The 23,734-nt window shown below is 29.2% G+C and overlaps 1 protein-coding gene and 1 long non-coding RNA gene across 24 annotated transcripts in view; one reads left to right on the top strand and one right to left on the bottom strand.

Annotated features, from left to right (window-relative positions):
• Nucleotides 1–23,734, bottom strand: part of LOC107993727 (neurobeachin) — a 429,179-nt gene that overhangs the window by 218,271 nt on the left and 187,174 nt on the right. For 4 of the 23 annotated variants that reach the window (XM_017050305.3, XM_017050308.3, XM_062076311.1 and 1 more), the window contains exon 1: nt 12,179–18,050. The exons of 3 other annotated variants lie outside the window; for them this stretch is intronic. In XM_017050305.3, the coding sequence (XP_016905794.2) occupies nt 12,179–12,382 (204 nt within the window). In that variant the 5' untranslated portion in view covers nt 12,383–18,050. Of the gene's footprint in view, nt 1–12,178; nt 18,057–23,734 lie in introns of those variants that run through there. 16 more of the 23 variants (XM_017050300.3, XM_017050311.3, XM_017050302.3 and 13 more) reach the window with 11 other exon arrangements.
• LOC114576978 (uncharacterized) overlaps nt 1–23,734 on the top strand; it is a 116,487-nt gene that overhangs the window by 86,050 nt on the left and 6,703 nt on the right. The window lies entirely within an intron of this gene.

Genomic DNA, 23,734 nt, shown 5'->3' with positions numbered 1-23,734 from the left:
AGTCAGAGACATTGTAGTACTTAAAATGTCTGCGATGTTTAGAAAGCAAAGATCCGCGAGTCGTATATATGAGTCGTATACACGGCTAAAGGACGACAACGAGTTTTTGTGCGGATGTTCTCATTTGTGCTCTCATACGAGTAAGAGTTTGAGTATCCTGAGGGCGGTCAGCGTATCATGGCAGCTGAAGTTTAAAGCAAAGTTCAAGGGAGCACGGTATGACAAAGAAAGAATACAGGAGAAAAAGAATCTTCGTAGCGTGCGTGTGTATAGAAAACTTAAAGAAAGGAATTGATGCATCTATATCGTTGCGATGATTCTGCATTTAATGAAAATAAATTTATGCGGCAAATAAATTAAAACGATGTTAATTTATTGCATGAAATTTGTTCTCTTTGCGTGATCACCTTTTGTTTAGAATAAAAAAATTTAAGTAAAAGCAAAAATTTAAAGAAGAAAAATCGATAAATTTAAAAACTTGAGTGTATTGAGTGCATTTCAAAATTCTGTATTTCACACTGGATCGATCGAATCGTTGACACGATTAAATATCTTAAAATTGAACAACTCTGATTTTTAACAATATCAAATTCAGTTATACGGAAAAGGTTAACAACGATTCGAATCGTCCAATTAAATTCTCTTCTCCCTATCCTCGATAAATACCCTGAAATATTTGGTTTATCGAGCACACACGACCCTCGATATTCACGCGGAATACGTCATACTCCAAAGTCAAGGAACGCAAGGGTGGAGAAGAAGGGGACTGCGGAAGAACGTTTGACCTATATATGTACCCTTACCCTTACCTATATATGTACCCTTGTTATTAAATTATATATCTAATATCGAGCTCGCGTATATTTCTTCCATCGACCGTACTTGAATCGAGATATCGGTACTCTCGACACGTAATCCATAAAAAGATCCCAACCGCGAAAAATCTTGATCAATTATGTTCAAACAAGAATTGTCGTTTATTCGAAAATGCAATAATATTTCCTATAGAATTTCGTAAATTTAATTTTCAATTTTGCCTCGATATTTTTCGAAATTTCGACATTCTGCAGGTTACTCTCCGTTCTCTTTAAATGAATTCTCTCTTTTAAACCTCAAAAAATGTAATTGAAAAATAATTCTTTTTTAACGATAATGAGAAATGGATAAACGTGATAGAATTGTTCTTAAATGAAGTAAAAAATAAATAAGTGTTCGTAATAAGTGTATAAAAACAGAGAGTGTGAAAGAAGATGCAAATTCAATCCAAGATTTCCAATACGAAACGAAAACACATGAAACCATTCGAAGCGATCCACTTGAGAAATCTACCGTGTTTTCATTTAACACGACGGGAATAAGATACAGAGCCGAGTCCTTGGCAAGTTCGAGGAGTGATGAAAAGCAAATTTTCTAGCTCACTGGCCTATGATGATTTTCTCATCGTGGATACGATGCAGGAGAAGAGTTCGTACATTGTTAGAAAACTCTTCTAGATGAATAGGCTTGCGAGTTTATACTATAATCGGCTTTTCTAAAATTTCCTCCACCCCGAAGAAAAAAATATTAATTAACCACAATAATTAATCACAATAACAATCTTTTCCATCCCATCGATCAACCAACTTTAATCTCCATCATCCATATTAAAGAAAATTAAAAATCAATAAAAAATTTCTCGAACGATTATTATCACCATTTTCATTTCACCATTCTCAATTACAATAAATCCTAAAAAACAAAATTCACGTTATGTATTTTCACATTATCGTATCATAAACGAGAACGTCAAAAAGATCCAGCAGAAACCGGACATTGAAAGAGCGAAAAGCTCACGGAGGAATCTCTGCAAATCACAACCTCCACCATTTAATGTACAATTATTACCTCGCCGCGTTACCAGAATCGCGAAGGCGGTTTGCGGTAGTTACAGTGAAACCACCTGTACCGCTCGCGGAAACCTATGCATATAAATCTATTATTACGCCCCGCAGAGGATACGGGTCCTCGTGCAAGACGGGGAGGGAGAGGAGGGAGAAGATAGACTGGCGGAACACCTGGAACGAGGTCAAGCCTCTAACACCCCGAGAGCTCCTTGTTCCTTCAGAGACACGAGGCGGTTGTCGCAGATGCGCATATCCAAGCGGAATCGAGGGGTAAAACGTCTCTCTCTTTCTCTCTCTCTCTCTTTTTCTCTTTCCCTCTTTGCCAGCATACGGAAGACATGTGGAGCGGAGTCTTCCTCTGCGGGGTCGGCCTCTACGGGGTTGAAATATCGGGGAAGTTTCGTAGTATCGCGTAGTCGACCGTGACGGGTCCAACCCCGAAGGAAAGAGCGGACCAAAGCGGGGTACAAAGGTGCGCCTCTTCTAATTATCTTGAACCGAAAGAGCCGTGGAGTTGGCCCAATGGGGGTAATTAACGTTGGATCATATCACGGGGTAAATTTACATGCGTGCTCGAAAATTTCTACAACGACACGGTTGTTGTGTGTGCTCCTTTGACTCCATTTAACGAGACTTTTCATGACTTGGATGTTCAGTTTCATTTTTGTTTATCAAATGCAAAAATGGGAATTTAATGGTCGATTAGCTCTAGTATGGGTAAAGTTAAAAGATAGGGGAACAAATCAGTTATGTATATACTGTAACGATGATAGACTCATGAGTTGGATTGTGAAAATGAGTTTATCAGTTTTCATGACTTGAATGTTCAGTTTCATTCTTTTTTATTACAAACGAATTCATTATCGTATGAATCATATGAAAATTCATTATGAATTTAATGATTGTTACGCGTAACTCTGGTATGAGTAAAGTTAAAAGATAAGAAATAAATTGATCACGAGAAGTAATGAAGGATTATGTAATAAAAGAAATTAATTAAAAAAAAAAAGATAATTAAGAATTGATTGTTTCCATATAAATTATTTTCCTTGCTTCGAGAATATTTCTCAGTTTTTTGAGGAAAAGAAGATATACAGAATATATTTTTATAATTTGATAAACTGACATTCGAACGATTAAAAAGAATTTAATAGCAGGATATTGAACTTATTTCTCAAAAAAAAAATTTTTTTTAAATTTTGATTGAAAATTAGATGAAGTGGAATGAAATTAAGCGAAGTAATCGAATAATTTTCATATAAACCTGAAAATAAAGCGATGTATGAAATAAAAAGAAAACAAAGAAACAAACAAACAAAAAAAAAATAATTCGCACGGCTATTATCGAACGACAGCGTATCCCACTTTTTCCGGAGCAAAATCGAATTATCCTCCGGGAAAATCCCCAATGTCGAGTTTCACGAGCTCGATCGTTGTTTATTTAAAATTTGGTCCCACCCGAAAATATACGAGCCACCCTTCCATTGAACATCGTTTCAAAATCGCGGTCGACCATCCCCAACCTACCCTCTCGCTTATTTACATTTGGAAAATCAAATTCGCGTTTCATGGAAATTTAATCATTCGATACCCTGGATTACTACGAGCAACAATACAAGCGTATCCACGCTAAAAGGATATGAATGGTGATTTTATCAAACGTGGATTGATGCTCGTTTTGGGGATGTTACAAAAGACACTTTTTTTTTTTCGAAAATAAATTTTGCATTCATTTAATGTAATATAATTTTTCCACGTTTATCAAAATTTATGTCCTAGAATATTTATATATTCTTGAATTAATTAATGCTAAACGAATTGAAGAAAAAACTATTTGCATGAAATTCGATATTTCAAAAATAATATTAATAATTATATCTCTTACATATTTTATATATTGTTCTTAATATTTTTGTTAATATTCAAAAGATGTCTTTGGTGAAAATTTCATCAATACACATAACAGAATATAGAACAATGGGAAAATAATTTCAAGAAAAAATTTATTTTATAATATTAAAAATTTAGTTCAATAAAAATTTTATGACTCGTAATTGTACGTGAAATTTTCTTGATTGATGAGAGATATTCAAGTTTGAATGTGATTCCTTAATCCATTTAGCGGCCTGTGAATTATCGGTGATCCATAACACCTATCAAAACTCTAATAAATGAGCAAAATTGTGTTCATTTTTTTAAAAAAAAATCGTGTATAAAAAGCTGATATTAATGTATTGTTTTATTAATGTATTAAATATTAATACATTAATTATTAAATATTATAAAATTTAATTCGAAATTTAAAGTAACAAAAATTACACAGTAGTTTTATTTCAGAAACATTTTTATTTATAATTATCAAAATCACGATTCAAATCCATAATCGATCTCTTAATTTGAGATCTACATGTCTCTCGCCAAGGCTTACTCTTATATTAAATCTTTATCCATTTGTTAATGCAAAAATTACTGCATTTTGATTTGAAATTTACATTCTATCAATATAATTAAAGTTATAATTATAGTTTCTTAAAATATAATTTTAAGAAACTAAAAAACTAAAAAAACTAGTGTACTTCTCTCGCAGAATATTTAACTATATACAGAGGCTCGATTTTTGCTACATCGTCTCACACCTTTCTTTTTCCCCTATTGAGGCGCATCTAACCCTCGTTACGTCACCACGCCAATAATTTTGATCGCTAAACGAGCTCGCTAGGGTAAGTGGTTTTTTTCTTGATAAGAAGACATCGCGATTCGTTCGTTTCAACCGGCCGTAGCTCGGGGCCAGAGCGGATAAAAATTCATAGGCAACCTCCTCTTCTCGAGATGTTATCGTCACCTTCCTCGCGCCCTTCGTCTTGGCCGAGCGAAGGAAAACGAAGAATGCCAGCCACTCGAGGAGGGACTATCGTCAACGATGTCGTTCACAGGACGGTATGAGAAATATACAGTGGCTGTGTATATATATTTTAAAGACCTTTGGAAAATATTTCAAAAAACGGAGTTTTATAGTTAAGCAAAGTTTAGCAAAGTCGTAGTTATATGGGACATTAAATTGGATTTTCGAAGTGAATTGAAGAAAATAAATAAGATTTTTCTCGAATTATCTCCTTGATTCTTAGTTGACACTTAATTTTTTTTATAGAAAAATTATCGTGTAAAATTAGTTGGAAATTAAAATTTTTAAGGCGAATCTTTATAGTATATCCATGCTTTTTGTTCATGACTTTGAGAGAGCAAAATGAAGTATATAATAATTTGTAAAATATTTGCAATTTTGCAATTTTGTTAATTCCTTAACAAAAAATAAATTAATTAAAGAGATTAGGATATTGGCTATCATTTCGTATTATATGTATCGAATAAAATGATTGAAAATATTGCACTATTTGTAAAAAGATAGCTAAATGAAAATAAAGATAAAGAGAGATATATATATTTTATTTTACTTTCACAGGAAAAGTAATGAAAGTAATGAAAAAGTAAAAAAGTGTGCAATCAAAGTTAAAATGTTGAAAAGTGAGAATCGAGAAATTAACGAGTTGGAAACAGAGGGTCGAAAAGAGTGTTTAAATCATGTCCTTCTCCATTTCTTTTTCTCGTTTCAGTATTTTAGCTTTCTAAATGTTCTGTATAATATGAACATTTTATTTTATATTTTAATGCTCCCATCTAAATTTAACATAATAAATTTTTAACTTTTGTTAATATAACTATAAATAAATTCACTTATAATAATCAATTTTCATATATGATTATATTGATTTTTATGAAAATCAAAAATAATTCAGAAAATTAACAAGACATGCTGTCGACTTTTTCCTTTAAAATTTACGATAATTATATTACAATTGAATTCGTTATATTATTATCATCATGGATATCAATATTATGATTAAAATATTTATGAATATTATCATTGGTGATAAATTACAATCAGAAATAATATAAATAAAAACATAAAATTATTAATGTATTATCGATAGAATATAATATTTGAACTAAATGTACATAAAATTTAATCCGTTTAAATTCATCGAATGATGAAAATATCATTAATCGATTAATTATAAATTCCTCTAGTCTACTTTTTCCTAAATACTGTTATAAATAATAAATCCTCAAAATAATTACCGCGAACAAGTAGTAGTGCGCAGAACCGGCGCACGTGGATACCGGAAACGTAGATTTCCAAGAAAAGCAGCTAATTCTAACCGGCTATTAATTCGGTCAACTCTTTTGTCTGACAATTATTCCGTGCAAAAGATCGCTTGCAACTTGCATCACTGCGACGCGATTCAAATTTTTTGACTTAAATGGACTTCTCAAATGCAAAATGGACAAATAGAAAATTTCTTTTGAATACGAAAGAAGGGGGACATCTATCGAATACTTCGCGAGAATTTTTAAGAAAAATTCACTTTTAAATGAAAAAATTCGTGCAATCTTTTTAATTTTTCAACATTAAAATTTGCTCAGATATCAATGTCATTTTAAAACGATTCTTTCTGTTTTTTGAATCTTTAAATTCCCTTTCTTTTTTTTTATAAAATGTAGAATCTATACTTATTGATGAAAAAATACACGCATAAAAATCAAATTTGGCACTAACTATTTGATAATCATTGTTTTGAGGATGTTTATTTGGGGAATTTTATTATTTTCAATAAAAATATAAATCTTTCTCTTTCGTTTCTAGATTTCAGAATTTAATCTTTAAAGGTATTGTTTTCAATATAATATTTCCAATATGAGAATCTGAAAAATTAAGTCTAAATTAAGTTCTTTTGATAGATAAAAAAAAATTTTAAATACAATTTCTTAGGTCTTTAATCTTGTTACTGTATAAACTTCAAATTGCAATAACTGGAACAATTGATAATTATATTTGAAATAATTTCACATGATAAAATTTAATCATTTATTCATTTATCATTTCATATCATATTCATTAATCATTTATTCATTTATAAATAATATAATTTTATAATCATAAAATACCAATCGATGGAAGTATCGAGACAATGATCTTGTCTTTATTTTAGGGACAATCATCGTTCGTATTGTCGAAACAACGATGTTGTTTCAAGGTGACTGAACGATCTAAAAGGGATTCTCAAAGGACAGGAGATTGAAATGTCTCGCAAACGAAACTTGCTCGATCTTTGTGGATCTCTGAGTGTCTTTGTCTCGTGAAAATGTGCATACTGGACTTGTGAAACCGCCTCCAATTGTTCTTTGACTATATACTATAACGTGAACGTTGGTGACTTCAGATCCCAGATGCAGTTCGATTGGATTTAACCGATCGAGTGTGATGTTATATATGATGTCATTATTTTCGGATTTCAAAATAGTTTAAAAATAAGGAGGAATTGAATGGCCGTGAAAACTATGAAATTTTAAATAACGATTTCGAAAGTACGAGACATTGCAATTTTTTAAAAAGAAAATTTTCTTATCGTGCGTTCTTATTGCGATTTTGAAATTCAATTTTTGGAGAATATATTAGTGTGAATATTTTGGTTCCCTATTAGTTCATATAATCGATTCATGTTCAAATTAAATTTAAATAATTATAATAATAATATATATATGAGATATATATATAATAGCGTGTATATATATATATATACACGTGTATATGCATATAATATTATTTGTTCCTAACAGGAATCAATAATACATTTTGCAGCAATGTGATACATATAAAAATATTGTATCTATGTCATGCATCATATTTTTTTTTTTTAATGATTAATTTTGTTACTTTCGTTTCTACTAATTTTCCAAGATTGAATTGTTAAATTGTTCTTTCTTATGTTGTTTTTTTTAAGGATTAACACATCATTCTCTATTTTGTATTAAATTACATTTCTTCTTAAAGAGAAGAATTTAACTTCAGAGATTTTTCAAAATTCAGATAAATAAAAACAAGCAGAGATTTTGTCAAAATTCAGATAAATAAAAACAAGCAGAGATTTTTCAGAATCTTTTTTGTTTCTTTAGATTGTTTTGAGATCATTAAATTTTAAAATTATGTTACATATACACGCAAATAAGAATCGTGAATACGAATCTGCTCCGTATTTCTTACACATTCATTGCTTCTCCTCTTGAAAAGATGATATAAAACTTGGTGACAAGGATTCAGGATTAGTTCCGTTCTGTTTTGTGACTGTTAAATAAAAACGAGCAAAAATAGAATCTGCAATTATCTTCCATTTTTGCTGTTTTGCTAGAAAATCAACTTTTTTATTAATACTAATTAATATTAATTATTGAATAAAAATAGGTAAAAATCATATCTCTATGTTATACCATTTTTCTTTTTTTTTTTTATGATTAATTTTATCATGGAAAATAATTTTTCCAGTATTAATATAAAATTTCACAACTTCATGATCTTATAATTCTTTATTTCTCTTAATAAACATATAAAATATAATTGATTGAGCAAGATAACGTTTTGCACAAAGGCAACGTATTCTTATCAAGTCATGCAATCATGTTTAATGCGTCAAATTTATTTAAAATTTGGTTAAGAAGCCTCTAAAAATATTTTGATGTTATAAATGGTTTTTTCCTTCAATATTTATTTTGTACAAGAATTCTAGAAGTATTCGATTATATTATGATTTCAAGATAGACGAATGCTTTTCTCAAAAGCATACAAATAAATATTCAAATAATTCGAGTCCACGAAATAAATGTTCGAAGGGAACATTAAAAAGAGGAGATTTGTTATTCACATTCTGTGGGAATTCGAAATAAATCGAATTCATACAAGTATGTATTTTAACGATGACGAAACTATAATTTTCAATGCTTTAGATGATTAATAAAGTTTATCAATTAACAGCGCAATAACAGATGATCCATTCAATATATTTATTTCTCTATCGATTGATCGCGGAATATTATATGTAAATCCATTTCTCAAAACAGCGAATTCTGCTCCTCGTTTTCCAAGATACAAAATACGAAAAAGTTTCTCGTTTTATGCTTACTTAAAATTTCAGAACTCTCAAATAGGATATTGTTTATTTCGATACCATTGTTAAATTTCTTTTTCTTCATCCTCATAATGATTTCTTTTTCAACGCTTATTTTATATTTGTTACATTGCTATTTTCTCAAAAATTTTTATATGATTCGTACATAATTTCAAGATTAATTCTGGTATAATATCAATTCTATTTTTTTTATATTGTTGCTTGATCAAATGATTCTCTTCTTATTTATCCTAAAATTATATATATAAGTGGTATATAGGAGAAAATAAGATAAAAATTCTACATATATTTTGTATTTATTTTATTTTACTATATTTTATTATATTTTATTGTATTGTATTTTTATCTATTCATTTATTTATTTTATGATTATTTTACTAATATTCCAATATTGGTCGTTAAATAATAATAAGCAAAAATTGCAATCGTATTTTGCTTGATTTTCTTTTTTTACAATTAATTTCTAATATTAATTTCTTTGATGTTAATCACAATTTATTTTTTTCTCAAAATTTGAAAAATTTTTAATTTACCAAATATCTTTTTTTTTCGATAGTCATTATACAAAAAATTATCTTAGAATTTTTCAAAATTCAGATAAATAAAAACAATGGCTATCAGAATCTTCTGTCTCTTTTGATTTCTTCAAAATTGTTATCTTTTTTAAAAACTATAAGACGTGAATACACATAAATATGTACACACACACACACACACACACACACACACACACACACACACACACACACACACACACACAATATATATATATATATATTGTATTTCTTTTACATTCATTGCTGCTCCCTTCAAAAGTCAATATGAGTGAAGTTTAATAACAAATTTTAATTGTTTCACTATTATCATTAATTAAAAATGTAACAAAAATTGTATCTTTTTTTGCAATTATCTTTTATTTTTACTATTAATAAAAATAGTAAAAAAAAATAGTAAAAAATATTTTTACTATAATAAAAATAGAAAAAAATCATATCTTATTTTCTATTATTTCATCATTTTTCTCTTTCTTTTGTCTTCTTCAATAATTATACAAGATAGTACAAATTAATTGAACACATATGAACGTATATACGCCTCATATGATTGTTTCGCACTTTATCAAATCATGCAATCATGTTCTATTCTAAAAATCTATTCGAAATATTAATGGTATCATTGTCATTTTCTCTTGTACTAAATGATTCTTTCTTCTATATCTATTTTTTATTTATTATATTGCTCTTTTTCTTTTCAAAAATAAATAGATAATTTTCACTCTCTATTGTCCATTAAATTTCACATTTTGTTTTTTATTTTTCAGAATCGTGTCATTCAATTTCTAAACAAACAAGTGATTCCTTTTGTCCAAAAAGGATTCTTGTGGAAACTTTTTAGATTTCCTGTGTCCAAATGTTAATAAACTTTAAAAAAAAATTACACACATGAATAAGAAACTGGAAAAGGATATTTCTTCGATTATTTCGAAGATTTTTTTCATTTATTGCGTATTTGTTTCGCATTATTTTCTGCAAAAATCGATGACTAAAACTTGATGATTGAAGAATTTTAGATTATGTTATGATATGTCGATTTAAAATAACTGGATAATTTCTTTCCCATTTACATTTCACATTATATTTTTATTGCTTTTTAGAGTTGTATGATTATAAGATTATTTTTTCAATTGTTCTATGAAAAAAGAACGAGCAAATATTCCATTTGCATTCTGCATCATTTTTTTTTTTTTTTGCTATTAATTCTGTCATGATGTTTTTTCCAATATTGCCTATTAAATTCTCTTTACAATTTTCTTTTTTTTAAGATCACACATATAATTGATCTAATGATCTTTTATTATTATTTTTTTTTAAGATTAGTCCTGTTCAATATCGGCCATTAAATTTTATGTGCCTTTTTCTTATTTTTTGCGATTAATTGTTTTATGATAGCGAAAAGAATTGTTTCCCATTAGCCATTCATTTCTTTTCACAATTTTCGTTGCTTTTTTCAGCAATCAGTAACTGCCTTTAATTTATTTTTTTTTTAACGATTAGTTCTGTTAAATCACTAATTTCTAGCATTGTTCAAATAAAAATTGGTTATATACAATTTTCTTTTCTTTCTTTTTGTTTTTTTTTTTTTTAATTATTTTACGATTTTAATATCTTCATTAACTTTTATTTTTACAAATTTTTATCAGCAATGTCATGTAATTTTTATAATAAAATTCATTTTATTGAATTTTTTTTTTGGATTAATTTTGTTATGTTATTAATCCCGTATATTAAACAAAAACAGACAGAAATTGTAGAAGCTGTATTTTCTGCACGATTCTATATTTTTTTTTTTCCTTCATCGACCATTAAATTCCTTTCACTTTCTCTGCCTTTTTAGAAAATTATACGTGATTCAAATCTGACATTCTTTCAGCAGATCAATAAGTGACTTCGATGATCGAAACTCCGAAGCTTTTTTTCACTACTTCAAAATTTAATAGGAATAATTGTATCATTATCAATGTCAGAAATTTTGATACAAAAATATACGTACTTATGCTCTAACTGATTCAATGAAGTTAAACAATTTTAATATCGTTGCCTCTGTTAACACTTCTTTAAATGGACAGTTTTCGGTATTAATATTTCGTACATATTTTTTTCCGTAAACATGATTCCTCAATAAATATTTTAACATTAATAAAATTCTAATGTTAAAAAAAATTAATTCAAAGATTGATTAAAATTTGACAATAATCGTAATTTTTTTTAAACAAAATTTAAATGAACAATAGGATTGTTGCATCTTTTTGCTTTTTTTTTTTACTAAAAAAATAAGTTTAACCTGGAAGATACGGACCGAATTGAAACAATCGATCGAAGATAGATCCATTTATTTTATAAAAATTATTTAATCATCATCAATCATCTTCACAAAGTAGAAAAATTAAACAACAATATGTTTAGTATTATTAATATTAAAACAGATTCTTTCATTAATTTCTTAACATCAATCATAATAAAATAATAATTATACAGAATTGTTCAATTTTAATTATATAAATGATTCTTCGAATATAAGTAAATTATATTTAAATATAATATCTTCTAAAGTATAAGTAGAATCTTTACTTGTTTGTTTGTACATAAAATCATACATAAAAATCATAAAAATTGATCAATGCACAAACCATAAATTTATAATATTCAAATACATATTATAATATTCAAATAAGAATAAAATATTGAAATGTATTCATAAAATCAATGAACATCTTACCGAAAACGCTTTCAGGAACACCAGACACTGTATGATGCCCTCCATCGTGTCTCCTGTTAAGCAAAACGTGCCAGTCAGGTGACGACCCTTACGTCCGATCACAGAGCAAAGGTTGGCCTGAACGAAGGCGTTCTGTGACCGCGTGGCTGCCGTCAAGGCTGGCTGGTGCGATCCTGAGCTTATCAACCGCTCCAGCGAGTCCATCTCTCCTCTTCGTAATTCTGTATATCGTGTCCCTCTGTTCAAGACCCAATGTTCAAGTCAACGAGCTATTCTCAGCCTCAAACTTCAGGTCTTCAATGAGAAGACGCTATATCCAATGATTGTTCTCCTCTTAACATGTAACATGTACACTCAAAACTGTATATATAACGTCGATACAGTTTGATATAACAACTCGAATGTAGGGGAATCGATCTGCCATTTCTCTGGGAAAAAGAAATAGATACGTGAATGCCAGACAACTCGATCGAGCCGTTCTGTCATTCTTCGGGAAAAGTAATTGTTGCACGAATGTCAAACAACTCGAGTACAACTCGAGTCGTTCTGCCATTCTCCGGATGGAAAAGTGGATGGACAATCAATACGAACGTCAAGTACAATTGAACTGTTCTTTCTTTTGTCTGGGAAAAGTAGCAATACGTCAAACAACTGAAGTATTAATCGAATCGATGTTTTATTGTTTGAGGTAAATGTTGATGTCATACAACTGAATTGTTATTTCATTGTCTGGAAAAATAGGTATATACGTCAAATAACTCGTCTTACTAAAAACTGAATTGTTATTTCACTGTCTAGGAAAAATAGCAGGACGTCGTACAATTGAATTGTTCTTTTATTTGTCTAGGAAAATAGTTTTACGTTGAACGATTCGAATACAATTGAAATATCGTTGGAAAATATTTGAGAAAAATAGCAAAGACGTCATATATTTGAATTATTGGGAAATGTCGTCTAAGAAAAATGGTAATCCGTCAAACAAAACAACTCGAACACAATTAAATTGTTATTTTTAATCGTCCAGGAAAATTAGCAGGACGTTTTATTATCTTGGAAAAGAAGGATGTCAATGTTAATACTCGAATACAATCGTTGTTTCGTTGTCTGAGAAAAGTAACTCTACGTCGAACAATTACGAGTATAATTGAATTTGTTGTTTTATCGTTTGGGAGAGAAATAGCGATACATTAAATAAAGAAAAAAGAAATATTAATTGAAATATTCTGTCACTTTTGGGGCATAAATAGCATGACAATCACACATTGCAAATATTGTTTTTACTAATATATCGAGTTCCATGATCTCGATCACAAATTATTTGCAACTTGAATCGACAAAAATTATTCTTGTAATTTTCTCTTGTTCTCGTATTTATGCATTCGATTTTCGAATATATGTAATCGATACGTTTCGTTTCTTTTCACAATGGATTACAGCCAACTGTACCTATTCCACGGTAGAAATTTCTTCGAAAATTCAATCCTCGAAGACAGGCAGTGAAACGGCGATTTTCCATCGGCCAACTTAATTCAAATTTTCACAGCATTTAACAATACGTACATAAAAGTGAACAGACTTTGTCGATTCGTCAAGAAACATCTTTAAAGAGAAAATATTCGTTGTCCACGCATTTTTAACATAGAATGCAACAGCGATTTTTATCGCTTTAGCTAATCGTGATCGATAAATCGAGAGATTTCATCGATCAACAGCGCAATAATAGATGATCCATGTTTGCTGCTGTATCGATTCGAATAATGTGTTCCATTATCATGTGCAAATGCATTTGTCAAGGCAGCATGGAATCCCGTTTTTCACGAGTGTCGTTTTGACGAGTCACGGGACCAGATCTATTTTATTTTTCAGATCTATTTTAAATTTGAAGAGCAAGAATTTTTTCTCGCAAAAATGTTTGATATCATTCTGATCATACGAATTAAATTATTTTTATCATTTTATCATTATCATTTAAATGATATCTATCTTGAACACTTATTTTTATACTTGTCACATTTCTATCTTTTCCAAGAGTTAATAAGTTTGTGTGACGCTTGGTAAATACGAAGAATTTTTACGATGTCGATTGGAGACAGGCAAACAATATTTTTCCCCCACTTCGAGCGGCTCGAATAAATTCACACGTGTGAATAGTTCATGTATATGGAACAAACATTTTATATCTTGCATTATTGTTTCTCCTTTTTTTCTTTTTCCTTTTTTTCTTTCTAAAATTAATTCTGTCACGATGTCCGAACATTAGCCACTGAATAAAAATAGAAAACTATCATATCTTCATTTGTCGCTTGTGTCACTTCCACGATTTTGTATTTTATATTATAACTCCTTCGATATTAACCACTAAAAAATTCCACAATTTTCTTTTTCCTCTTCTTCAGGAATCGTATAATTGATGATACCCATATGCGTAGATTTTTTTCTAAAAGTTTCTTCGAAAATCACACGTGTAGATTGTACAATGTTTCTGCAACAATCGAAGATAATTCACTTTGCACAAGAGACAATGAAACAATTGCACGAAGAACGTGGTTCCTTAGAATTTCTTCAAAATTCAGATAAACAAAAAAACAACATGTATCTCTCGAAACTGTTGAATTTTCTCAAAATTGACCAATTCTTCTAAAAATTGCCATATAAATGTCAGAAAGCTGAAAGAAGAGGCTTACTGAGGGCAATAAGCCGGTCGGCTCTGCATCCTGTGAGAAATCGAGAATATATTTTGTGTACGAGTTGAGGCTTGAAACGAGCGTCTAGGCTCGGCGGTTTGCGGTGTGGCGTAACGTCTGATCAAATCGCACATCTCGTAGCATAGGAAGCAGATACCTATTATCATGAACGTTTCCATTGTATCGATTACCGTTTCCTCCGAGACACGGAACAGATTAGTCCACTGGGAATGCCGTTATGTTCATCTAACAATATTATCCTTTATATCTCTCTACGTATGTTCTACGTATCCTGTTACTTTACATTATTTCTTGTCCTCCATTTTGAATTTTTCATTGTAAAAAATGACGAAAGAATAAGTTCTTATTAATTGCTTTTTCCTTGCAAGATTTCCCACTTCAAAAAGCTTAAAATCTTCTAGAAAATGTGATACTTTAGTTTCTACTTCTTTTAACCTCTTAAAGCAAGTAATAGATATGTTCTTCTCTTTACATTATAGTTTTCTTTTATTCTATAATGTTTTATTACAACATTGCACTTTTTCCCTCCATTATCAACGAAAGTAAAATACTAGGGAAACAATTATTTCCCGTTTGCAAATTTTCGTTGCAAAAATGCGAAAATATGATTCTCTATATGCTGTTTCTCTTCTCTTCGTGACAAAGTTAGAACAAAGGATAACCGTTCCTCCCTATATCATCTTGTTCTATCCTGTTACAAAGTAACATTTCTTCTTTATTGAATTACCACCGATACCTAAGTATATGAATCTCTTCGATTCAATTCCACTGTTAATCATGTGATCGTCTCCTAGACGACGTTAATCCACGTTCAACTTATCTCCGGCCGATCTTGGAAGAATGGAAAGATCTCTCCTTTTATTTCCTTTGGTATCATCCAACATCAAAAATGTTAACGAGAGCAAAACAATAAAACACTTTTACACGATGACTGTAGTTTTATCCTGCTTCCTTTATTTTGGATCAACGCTTTCAATCCAATCCAATCCTTCCACTCTTCGCTCACATCGAAAGCGTGCACCTCCAGCTAGGATCGGGTAACGCGTGTCCCCTTCACACGCGAATCTAGCGGAGAGGGAGCCACGTAGGGGTGGCGCGGAGAGTGGAGAAGCAAAACACGTACCATGTGGGTTTTACTCGAGGAGCGTAAAAAATCGTCCTCCCGCGAGACGACCGATATCGGCCCAATCACGGACGGTCGGCCAGATGACAACGTTTCTTTTCGTACCTTGGTTCCTTTCTCCTCCCGCGTTATCAATTCGTTGTCACTCGTGTCGCGTCGAGACGCGTTCTTCCTAATTCCGTGTTTACCCGCGAGACACGGACACGCGTGGACGAATCACCGCCGCGGATAACTTCGCGGTACTCCGCGCGCTCGAACTGGGTCACCGGCACGCGAATTAAACGCGTAAATGCGATGTCGAGAGCGTGATGTAGGCGAGCGGAACGAGCGACAGAGGCACGGCAATATCGGCAGCCTCGCAACGGGCCAGCGTATGACTACTAACCAGATACTCTCACGGCGTGAGGGTGCGCCTTTGCAAGGGTGGGCGGGTGGAAGCGAGGTGGATGCTGGGCGACGGCGCGGCCCGCGGCGCCACCCCCTCTGCTCTCGCAAAATCCACCCCTTCTCCCGCTCCTCTTTTCCCTCTCCACTTGGATCCTCTTCCTCCCCTGGGATGCTCTTCCCACTTCTTCTTCATCCCTCTCTCACTTTTTGTCTTCTTTGTTCTACTCCGCTTTCTACTTCTCGACAAGTTTTTGTCTCTTTTCTCCCCTCCCTCTCTTTTCTTTTTTTTTATGACTGTGCGCTTCCCTCTTTGTCTTTATCTATCTTTCGGTCGGAGGCAGCAAGTAGGAGGTCCTTTTTTTTCATGCTTTGCTCGTCGCGCCTCTAATATGTTTTAAATTTTGTGATTTTGCACGCGGCTCGCGGACGATCTATTTATCGCAAGAAGAAGCGACGCTCGATGCTCTCGAGGAGAATTAATATTATTAATAATTAGACGTGTATGTTTCTGTCTTATTAACATTTGGTCAGAAAATTGCATAACAGAATGTCTGTGGCTGAAAAACAAAAAAAGAAAGTTTGAGAAAATAGATTGTATTGGTGCTCGAGGAAGATTCGAAGGAATATGAATATTCCGTATATTGTATTTTATAGATTTTTTAATGATTTGTCGTATTCTTTGATTTTTATGATTTCTCTGATTTACGCGATATAATCTTTCGAAAGAAGAATTTCGAAAGATTATAATCGCGTATTTCGAATTTTCCAAGCATCAGGATAATATACGTTACAAAAAAAATTGTATTCAAATACAATTATTTACAATTTATATATCCAAAATGTCCAGATTCTTTGGCGAAGATATCACAATGCATGAAAGTAATTTCTTTTGTATCCATATTTACAATTTATATATCCAAAATGCCTCGATTCTTTGCTAAAAATATATGATAAGGCGTACAATTTTTTTTTTACACGTGTAATATTAAAGCAGTGTGTAAGTGATCTTAATATAAATTGAAAATTTGATTTTCAATTTATATAATCTTCTTTTTTTTTCTTTTGATATTCTTGAGATATTTTGATAAATACACTTTTTGAATAGAAATTAAAATTTCATGATGATACAATTGCAAGAGTAGAATGATATTTTGTTTTTCTACTCTTTCTATCCTCAATCGATGTTAAGGAATAAAAGCCACGTTTTTCGTGGATATTAGAAATGTATTTTATATATAAAACAGCGAATCTCGTATAACAGAACGTAGTATTATAAAATACGTACTCACAATTGATCGAGATCTCGATGCTGCCTAACAATTCTTGCTGACGTACATTGTACACTTTTTTTTTTTTTTTACATTTGTTACGCTTCCCGAAGACTGAATGCAATCTTGCTGACGATGGATTGATTACATTATTGAACAGGATACTTGCTCCTGGCTTGTTCTCGCCGATATTTTTTGATATTTAAATTCTTTTTTCGCTAATTGATTAATACTTATTACTCCCAATTTTCAAATTTTAATAAAAAAAATTTGTTTAGAATTTCACAATTATTCAATGTATATTCACCGCTGATTAAGTGATCGAACATATTCTCAATTAATATTTCTATATGATCAGTTGCAATCTAACTTCCTATTCATTCTTCCTATCGTTCAATTATATTTTGATTTAATAATCGATACTTTAATTGAAATTCATTCATACTCTTTTTCTATCATTTTAATTACACTCTCCTTAAAATTTTTATTATTTCGACATAACAATATTCAAATACATAACAATATTCATAATATATTTAATTATGTTATATTTAATATATTAATTATATAAATTTCAAACATGATATATTTCTAAGGATTTCTTTGATATTCTCTGCTGAAAATTTTACCACGATTTTTATTATATTCAAGTAGAAACTTAATATCTTACGAGATCTTACTAATTATTTTAATTACTATATCAATTGTCAATCGATATTTATCTTTCAAATATTATATATATACATATATATTACTAAGGATTGCTTTGATGTCCTTTGTCAATAATTTTAATTTTAATCACGATCTTTGTATCGCAATCGAATAAAAACTTAACATCGTCTGAGATATTAATTATTACGGTCATTATTACGGTTATTATTTCGGTCATATTTTGTACGTCTTTTTAAGTTATAATGGAAAATATCCAATCATATTTCTTCAAGAATATCAACTTGAATATTGAATTTATAAATGGATGTAATAGGAATTACGAATAATAAATTTACGATTACTTATCGATTTAACAAATATTTATACTAATTATGCGCATGAAATAACTATATGCAATTTTGTAATATATTAGATAAAATTTTTTACAATATTGCTATATTTCGAATACGTATACCAGGTTTTCTTTTGTGGGTACATATAAATATATCGGAATGCAGTATTAAATTTTGTAATAAAACGTGCATTAAATTCACGCAAATGTGTTTAATTTATTTGCGAATTTTCACACGTTGTTTCAAAAGAATGGTTTTTGATCGATTGTCTTTCGCATCCCTTGTTTCCTTGCGAACCAAAGAGGATAAAAAGAAAGATGGATAATAGAAGAAAAATGGTTAAAAGGCGATAAGAAACGGGGTTCGTAGATAAAGGAAAAAAAATAATACAGTTCCTTTTTGACTAGATATAAACATGAAAAAGAGAAAGATCTCGAAGATCCATGAAACGTGGCACGGACAGTAAAGAAATGTAAAATATAAAGAAGTGAAATGTATATTGTCTTGCAAAGACTATCCTCAATCGAAGCAATGGCGAATAATACGAGAAATTCGCAAGATGATATCTTTTCATTTCGTGTCGTTAATGCGATTACGTTTATAGTGAAATTTATAGAAAATTATTTTCAAATCAAAATTTCCCAATTTATTTTGCGCTTTGCAAATGACACGATTTATAAACATTAGCATTTTAAAAAAAATTCGAGCCAACTCTGTTGTTGACTATAAAGGAATTGAACGATAGAATATTACCGATATTATTAACATTAAGAATTTTTGTTTCGAAAGGAGAAACTTTGAGGAAAATATAATAAAATTAAATATAAAGATAAAAAAAAAAAAGAAACTTAGAATTTTCAATAATTTTCAACTTCGTTTTAGATTTTTTTTAAAGAAATTTTTTGATAACGTAAAACACAAGCGAATTCAAAGAAATTTTTTTTCTCCCAAAAAATCCGTTAAAAAAATCGTTAAAATATTTAAAAAACAAAAAAAAAAAGAAAATAGAAAATGTAAATATATTGTATATAAATATAAGTAAATGAAAAGAAATTTTAAATAAGATTTCTTAAAGTTCGTAGGAATATCGATTCCGTGTATCGAAAATCGAATATTTTTACTTTAATATAATATTTTCACAAACTACATCTTCGCCTATTTTCTATTCCACTCGAACCGGAGGAAACTTTACTGCATCCCCAGTTCACCACAACTTCTTACTTTTTCATTTAAGGGAGAGTAAAAGTATACTCGGCACGTCCCAGTTTCATAGAACAAACATTCGCGGCGCCACGCAGCATCGTGAATAAACGTTTGCCAATTATTTTTTGCATTACTTAGCTCTCACTATTACGTACCTCGGTATTAATAAAGTATCAACCAGAGTAGAAAGTCCTGTAACGATAAGTAGAAGATGTTGTAAAGTTATGCGGCAACTATGTATAACGAACGTCTTAAACTTGCAAACAACAACGATTTTATCGTTTATCTCGTTTTCGAGATTTTTCTTTATCTTAGCTCGTGTTTTGCTGCATTTTTTTGTTGAAGAAATTTTATAGAAATATAGAATAAATGAATACGTAAAAAAAATAATTTAACGAAAATTTAAAGTTTATATTATAATATTATAAGAGAGATTTGTAAAAATCTTAACAGTGTGTTTTGCATAAAAAAATTTAAATAAATTTAAATTTTTAAGGAAAAAAAAATATTAATAGATCGATGATCATCGATATTAATCCTATAATATATTGATAAAATTTGAAATATTTTATATATATATATAATATAAACTTTAATTTATCGTTAAATTTTTTTTTATTAGAAAAAAATTATAGGAAAGAAGGAATAAATGTGATATAACATACAATCTTTTAATTCAACATGCATAATATTTAATTTGATCTATCCTTTCTTTTTTTGAATTTATACAAATAAAATTTTCCAAACTTAAATCTCAATCTTTAATTAAAATTTAAACCTCAAATTTCGTTATTATAATCATGATAAATAAATTCTCGTTTTTTAAAATCTAATTAAAAAATTGTATTATTGTTATCACTATTTGGTTATATTTTTACAAGATTCAAAAAACAAAAGTTCCAGGTTTCCCCTATCATGATACAAAAATTAATTCCTTCGCATGAGATCAATCTTTTGCAATCATAGATGTAAAAATCAATTTTTTTAACTATAATAAATTTTATGATCTCTTATATTTTGTATCGTTGAAACGAAAATTAATTGTCGCGCATTTTATATTCTTTCAAATTATTTCATAACTTATAAGGCGGTTTGGAGTTAAATTTTCCATGAAAAGAAGTCGTCGATGATCAGCGACTTTGCGACTAAGTTTATGTTTCTAATATGAGAAAAAAGGAAAATGATTCGATTTACTTTTTTCTATTTTTAAACGATATTGATTATAATGATTGTTATAATGGTTATATATATAATAATAATAACATTAATAGTTTGACATGTAAAAAATGATTTACTTTCTCTATGGTTTCTTTTCTTTTATGATCTAGGAAGGAGTTTTTTTTACGATAAAAAAAAAAAAAGAAAAATTCAATTTACTTTTTTTTTATCTTTATTTTTAAATAATATTAATTATACTGTTCTCATGGAATTTGATTGGTAATTTGTTGTATAACTTAGAAAGTATGATTTTTCTCTCTTTGTTGTCATTTTATCTTTTATGATCTAGGACCGAGTTTTTTTTACATGAAAAAAAGAAGAGATTCGATTTACTTTTTTTTATCTTTATTCATTTTATTCATTTTATTCATAAGCGAAATTGATTATATGAATATCTGTTCTTATGAAATTTCATTTGCTATATAATTTGGACGATTTATTTTCTCCGTAATTTCTTTTCGTTAATGATCTGGGATTGAGTTATTTTTTATGCGAAAAAAGAAAAGATTCGATTTATTTTTTCTTCATTTTTATTCATTTTATTTTCAAGTAATATTGATTATACTGTTCTCACGAAATTTCATTGATTTGATGTATAATTTGGAGAATATGATTTGCTTTCTCCATAATTTCTTTTCGTTGATGATCTGGGACCGAATTCTTTTACGTGAAAAAAAGAGAGATTTACATTTTTTTATTTCTATTCATTTTATTTTTATTTTTCTAATATTTTATTTGTATTTATTTTTAAATGATATTGATTATACTGTTCTCATGAAATTTCATTGATTTGATGTATAATTTGGAGAATATATTTTGCTTTCTCCATAATTTCTTTTCGTTGATGATCTGGGACCGAGTTTTTTTACGTGAAAAAAAGAGAGATTTACATTTTTTTATTTCTATTCATTTTTATTTTTCTATTATTTTATTTCTATTTATTTTTAAATGATATTGATTATACTGTTCTCATGAAATTTCATTGATTTGATGTATAATTTGGAGAATATGATTTGCTTTCTCCATAATTTCTTTTCGTTGATGATCTGGGACCGAGTTTTTTTACGTGAAAATAAGAGAGATTTACATTTTTTATTTCTATTTATTTTTATTTTTCTATTATTTTATTTCTATTTATTTTTAAATGATATTGACTATACTGTTCTCATGAAATTTCATTGATTTGATGTATAATTTGGAGAATATGATTTGCTTTCTCCATAATTTCTTTTCGTTGATGATCTGGGACCGAGTTTTTTTACGTGAAAAAAAGAGAGATTTACATTTTTTTATTTCTATTCATTTTTATTTTTCTATTATTTTATTTCTATTTATTTTTAAATGATATTGATTATACTGTTCTCATGAAATTTCATTGATTTGATGTATAATTTGGAGAATATGATTTGCTTTCTCCATCTCTTTTCGTTGATGATTTAAGATCGAGTATTAAGCGATATTGATTATACTATTCTCATAAAATATATGATTTGATATATAATTTGGATATGATTTGCTTTCTCTTTGATTTCTTTTTCTTAATGATTCAAGTTTTTTTTTTTTCGCGAAAAAACGAAAGATTCGATTCATTTCTTTATTCGTTTTATTCTTAAACGATATTATTTTCACGCATTGCTCTTTGATATTTTTTCGGAGATCGATCATTGTGATAATGAGCAATGATTTTCTTCGATCATCTCTCAGGGTCTAATTACGTGCAATTTGTTTTTTATATCTTTATTACAAATATAAAGGAAGGAACAATTTATATATTTTTATCTTTATTTTTAAACGATATTATTGATTATATTATTTTTATGATAATTTTTTTAATTCTTTTACATGCATAAGTTCTTCTCTGATCTTTACGTTATCTCTATAATGGCAAGAATTTTGCAGATTTAACAAATTCATTATTACATCGCTGTGAATTGTTTCATAACTAATCAGGCGGTTTGGAAAATAATTCTTAACAAGAAGAATGTCTTTTTTTTTTTTTTACTAATATGGAAAAAGGGAAAGATTCGATTTACTTGTTTCTATCTTTATTTTATTAATCTTTTTTTAAACGAATTTGATTATTAATTACTGTTCTTATGAGACTGCATTGGCAATTTTTTGTTGTTTGGTGTTGTAATTTAGAGAATTTGTTTTGCTTTTCTTATTCTGTCATTTTCACCAATCAAATGTCTTGCAAACATATCTTTCCATGCAAATACAAACATTTGAACATTTGTATTTTATATATTATATATTCTTTGTGATTTAATTTTAACATCTTTGATCGTGAAAATTGACTTCCAAATGATACTGGATTCACATATTGATTGAAATCACGCAGAAATTTAAGGGATATTTATATAATCAAAGAATTAGAACGTGCACAAATAGATAGTGTACAAGTAGTGTACAAGTAACATTGAAACGTTTGTCAAAGTTCAGAGGCCGAGATGGAATAAATTCAATTTTTTCTTCAGATATTAAACAATATTGATTATACTGTTCTTACAAAATTAATATAAAATATTTTAATTAATTATGAACATGAATATCAATTTCAAAGAAAGATCTGTAGAATAAATCGATTATAATTTTATCATGATTTAAATTTGTTATCATATTAGAAATAGGATTTGCTATTTTTTTAA

The sequence above is a fragment of the Apis cerana genome, linkage group LG6, assembly GCF_029169275.1.
Source record: "Apis cerana isolate GH-2021 linkage group LG6, AcerK_1.0, whole genome shotgun sequence".
Classification (NCBI taxonomy): domain Eukaryota; kingdom Metazoa; phylum Arthropoda; class Insecta; order Hymenoptera; family Apidae; genus Apis; species Apis cerana.
The sequence above is the reverse complement of the archived record's forward strand: the minus strand, read 5'-3'. Positions and strand labels throughout refer to the sequence as shown.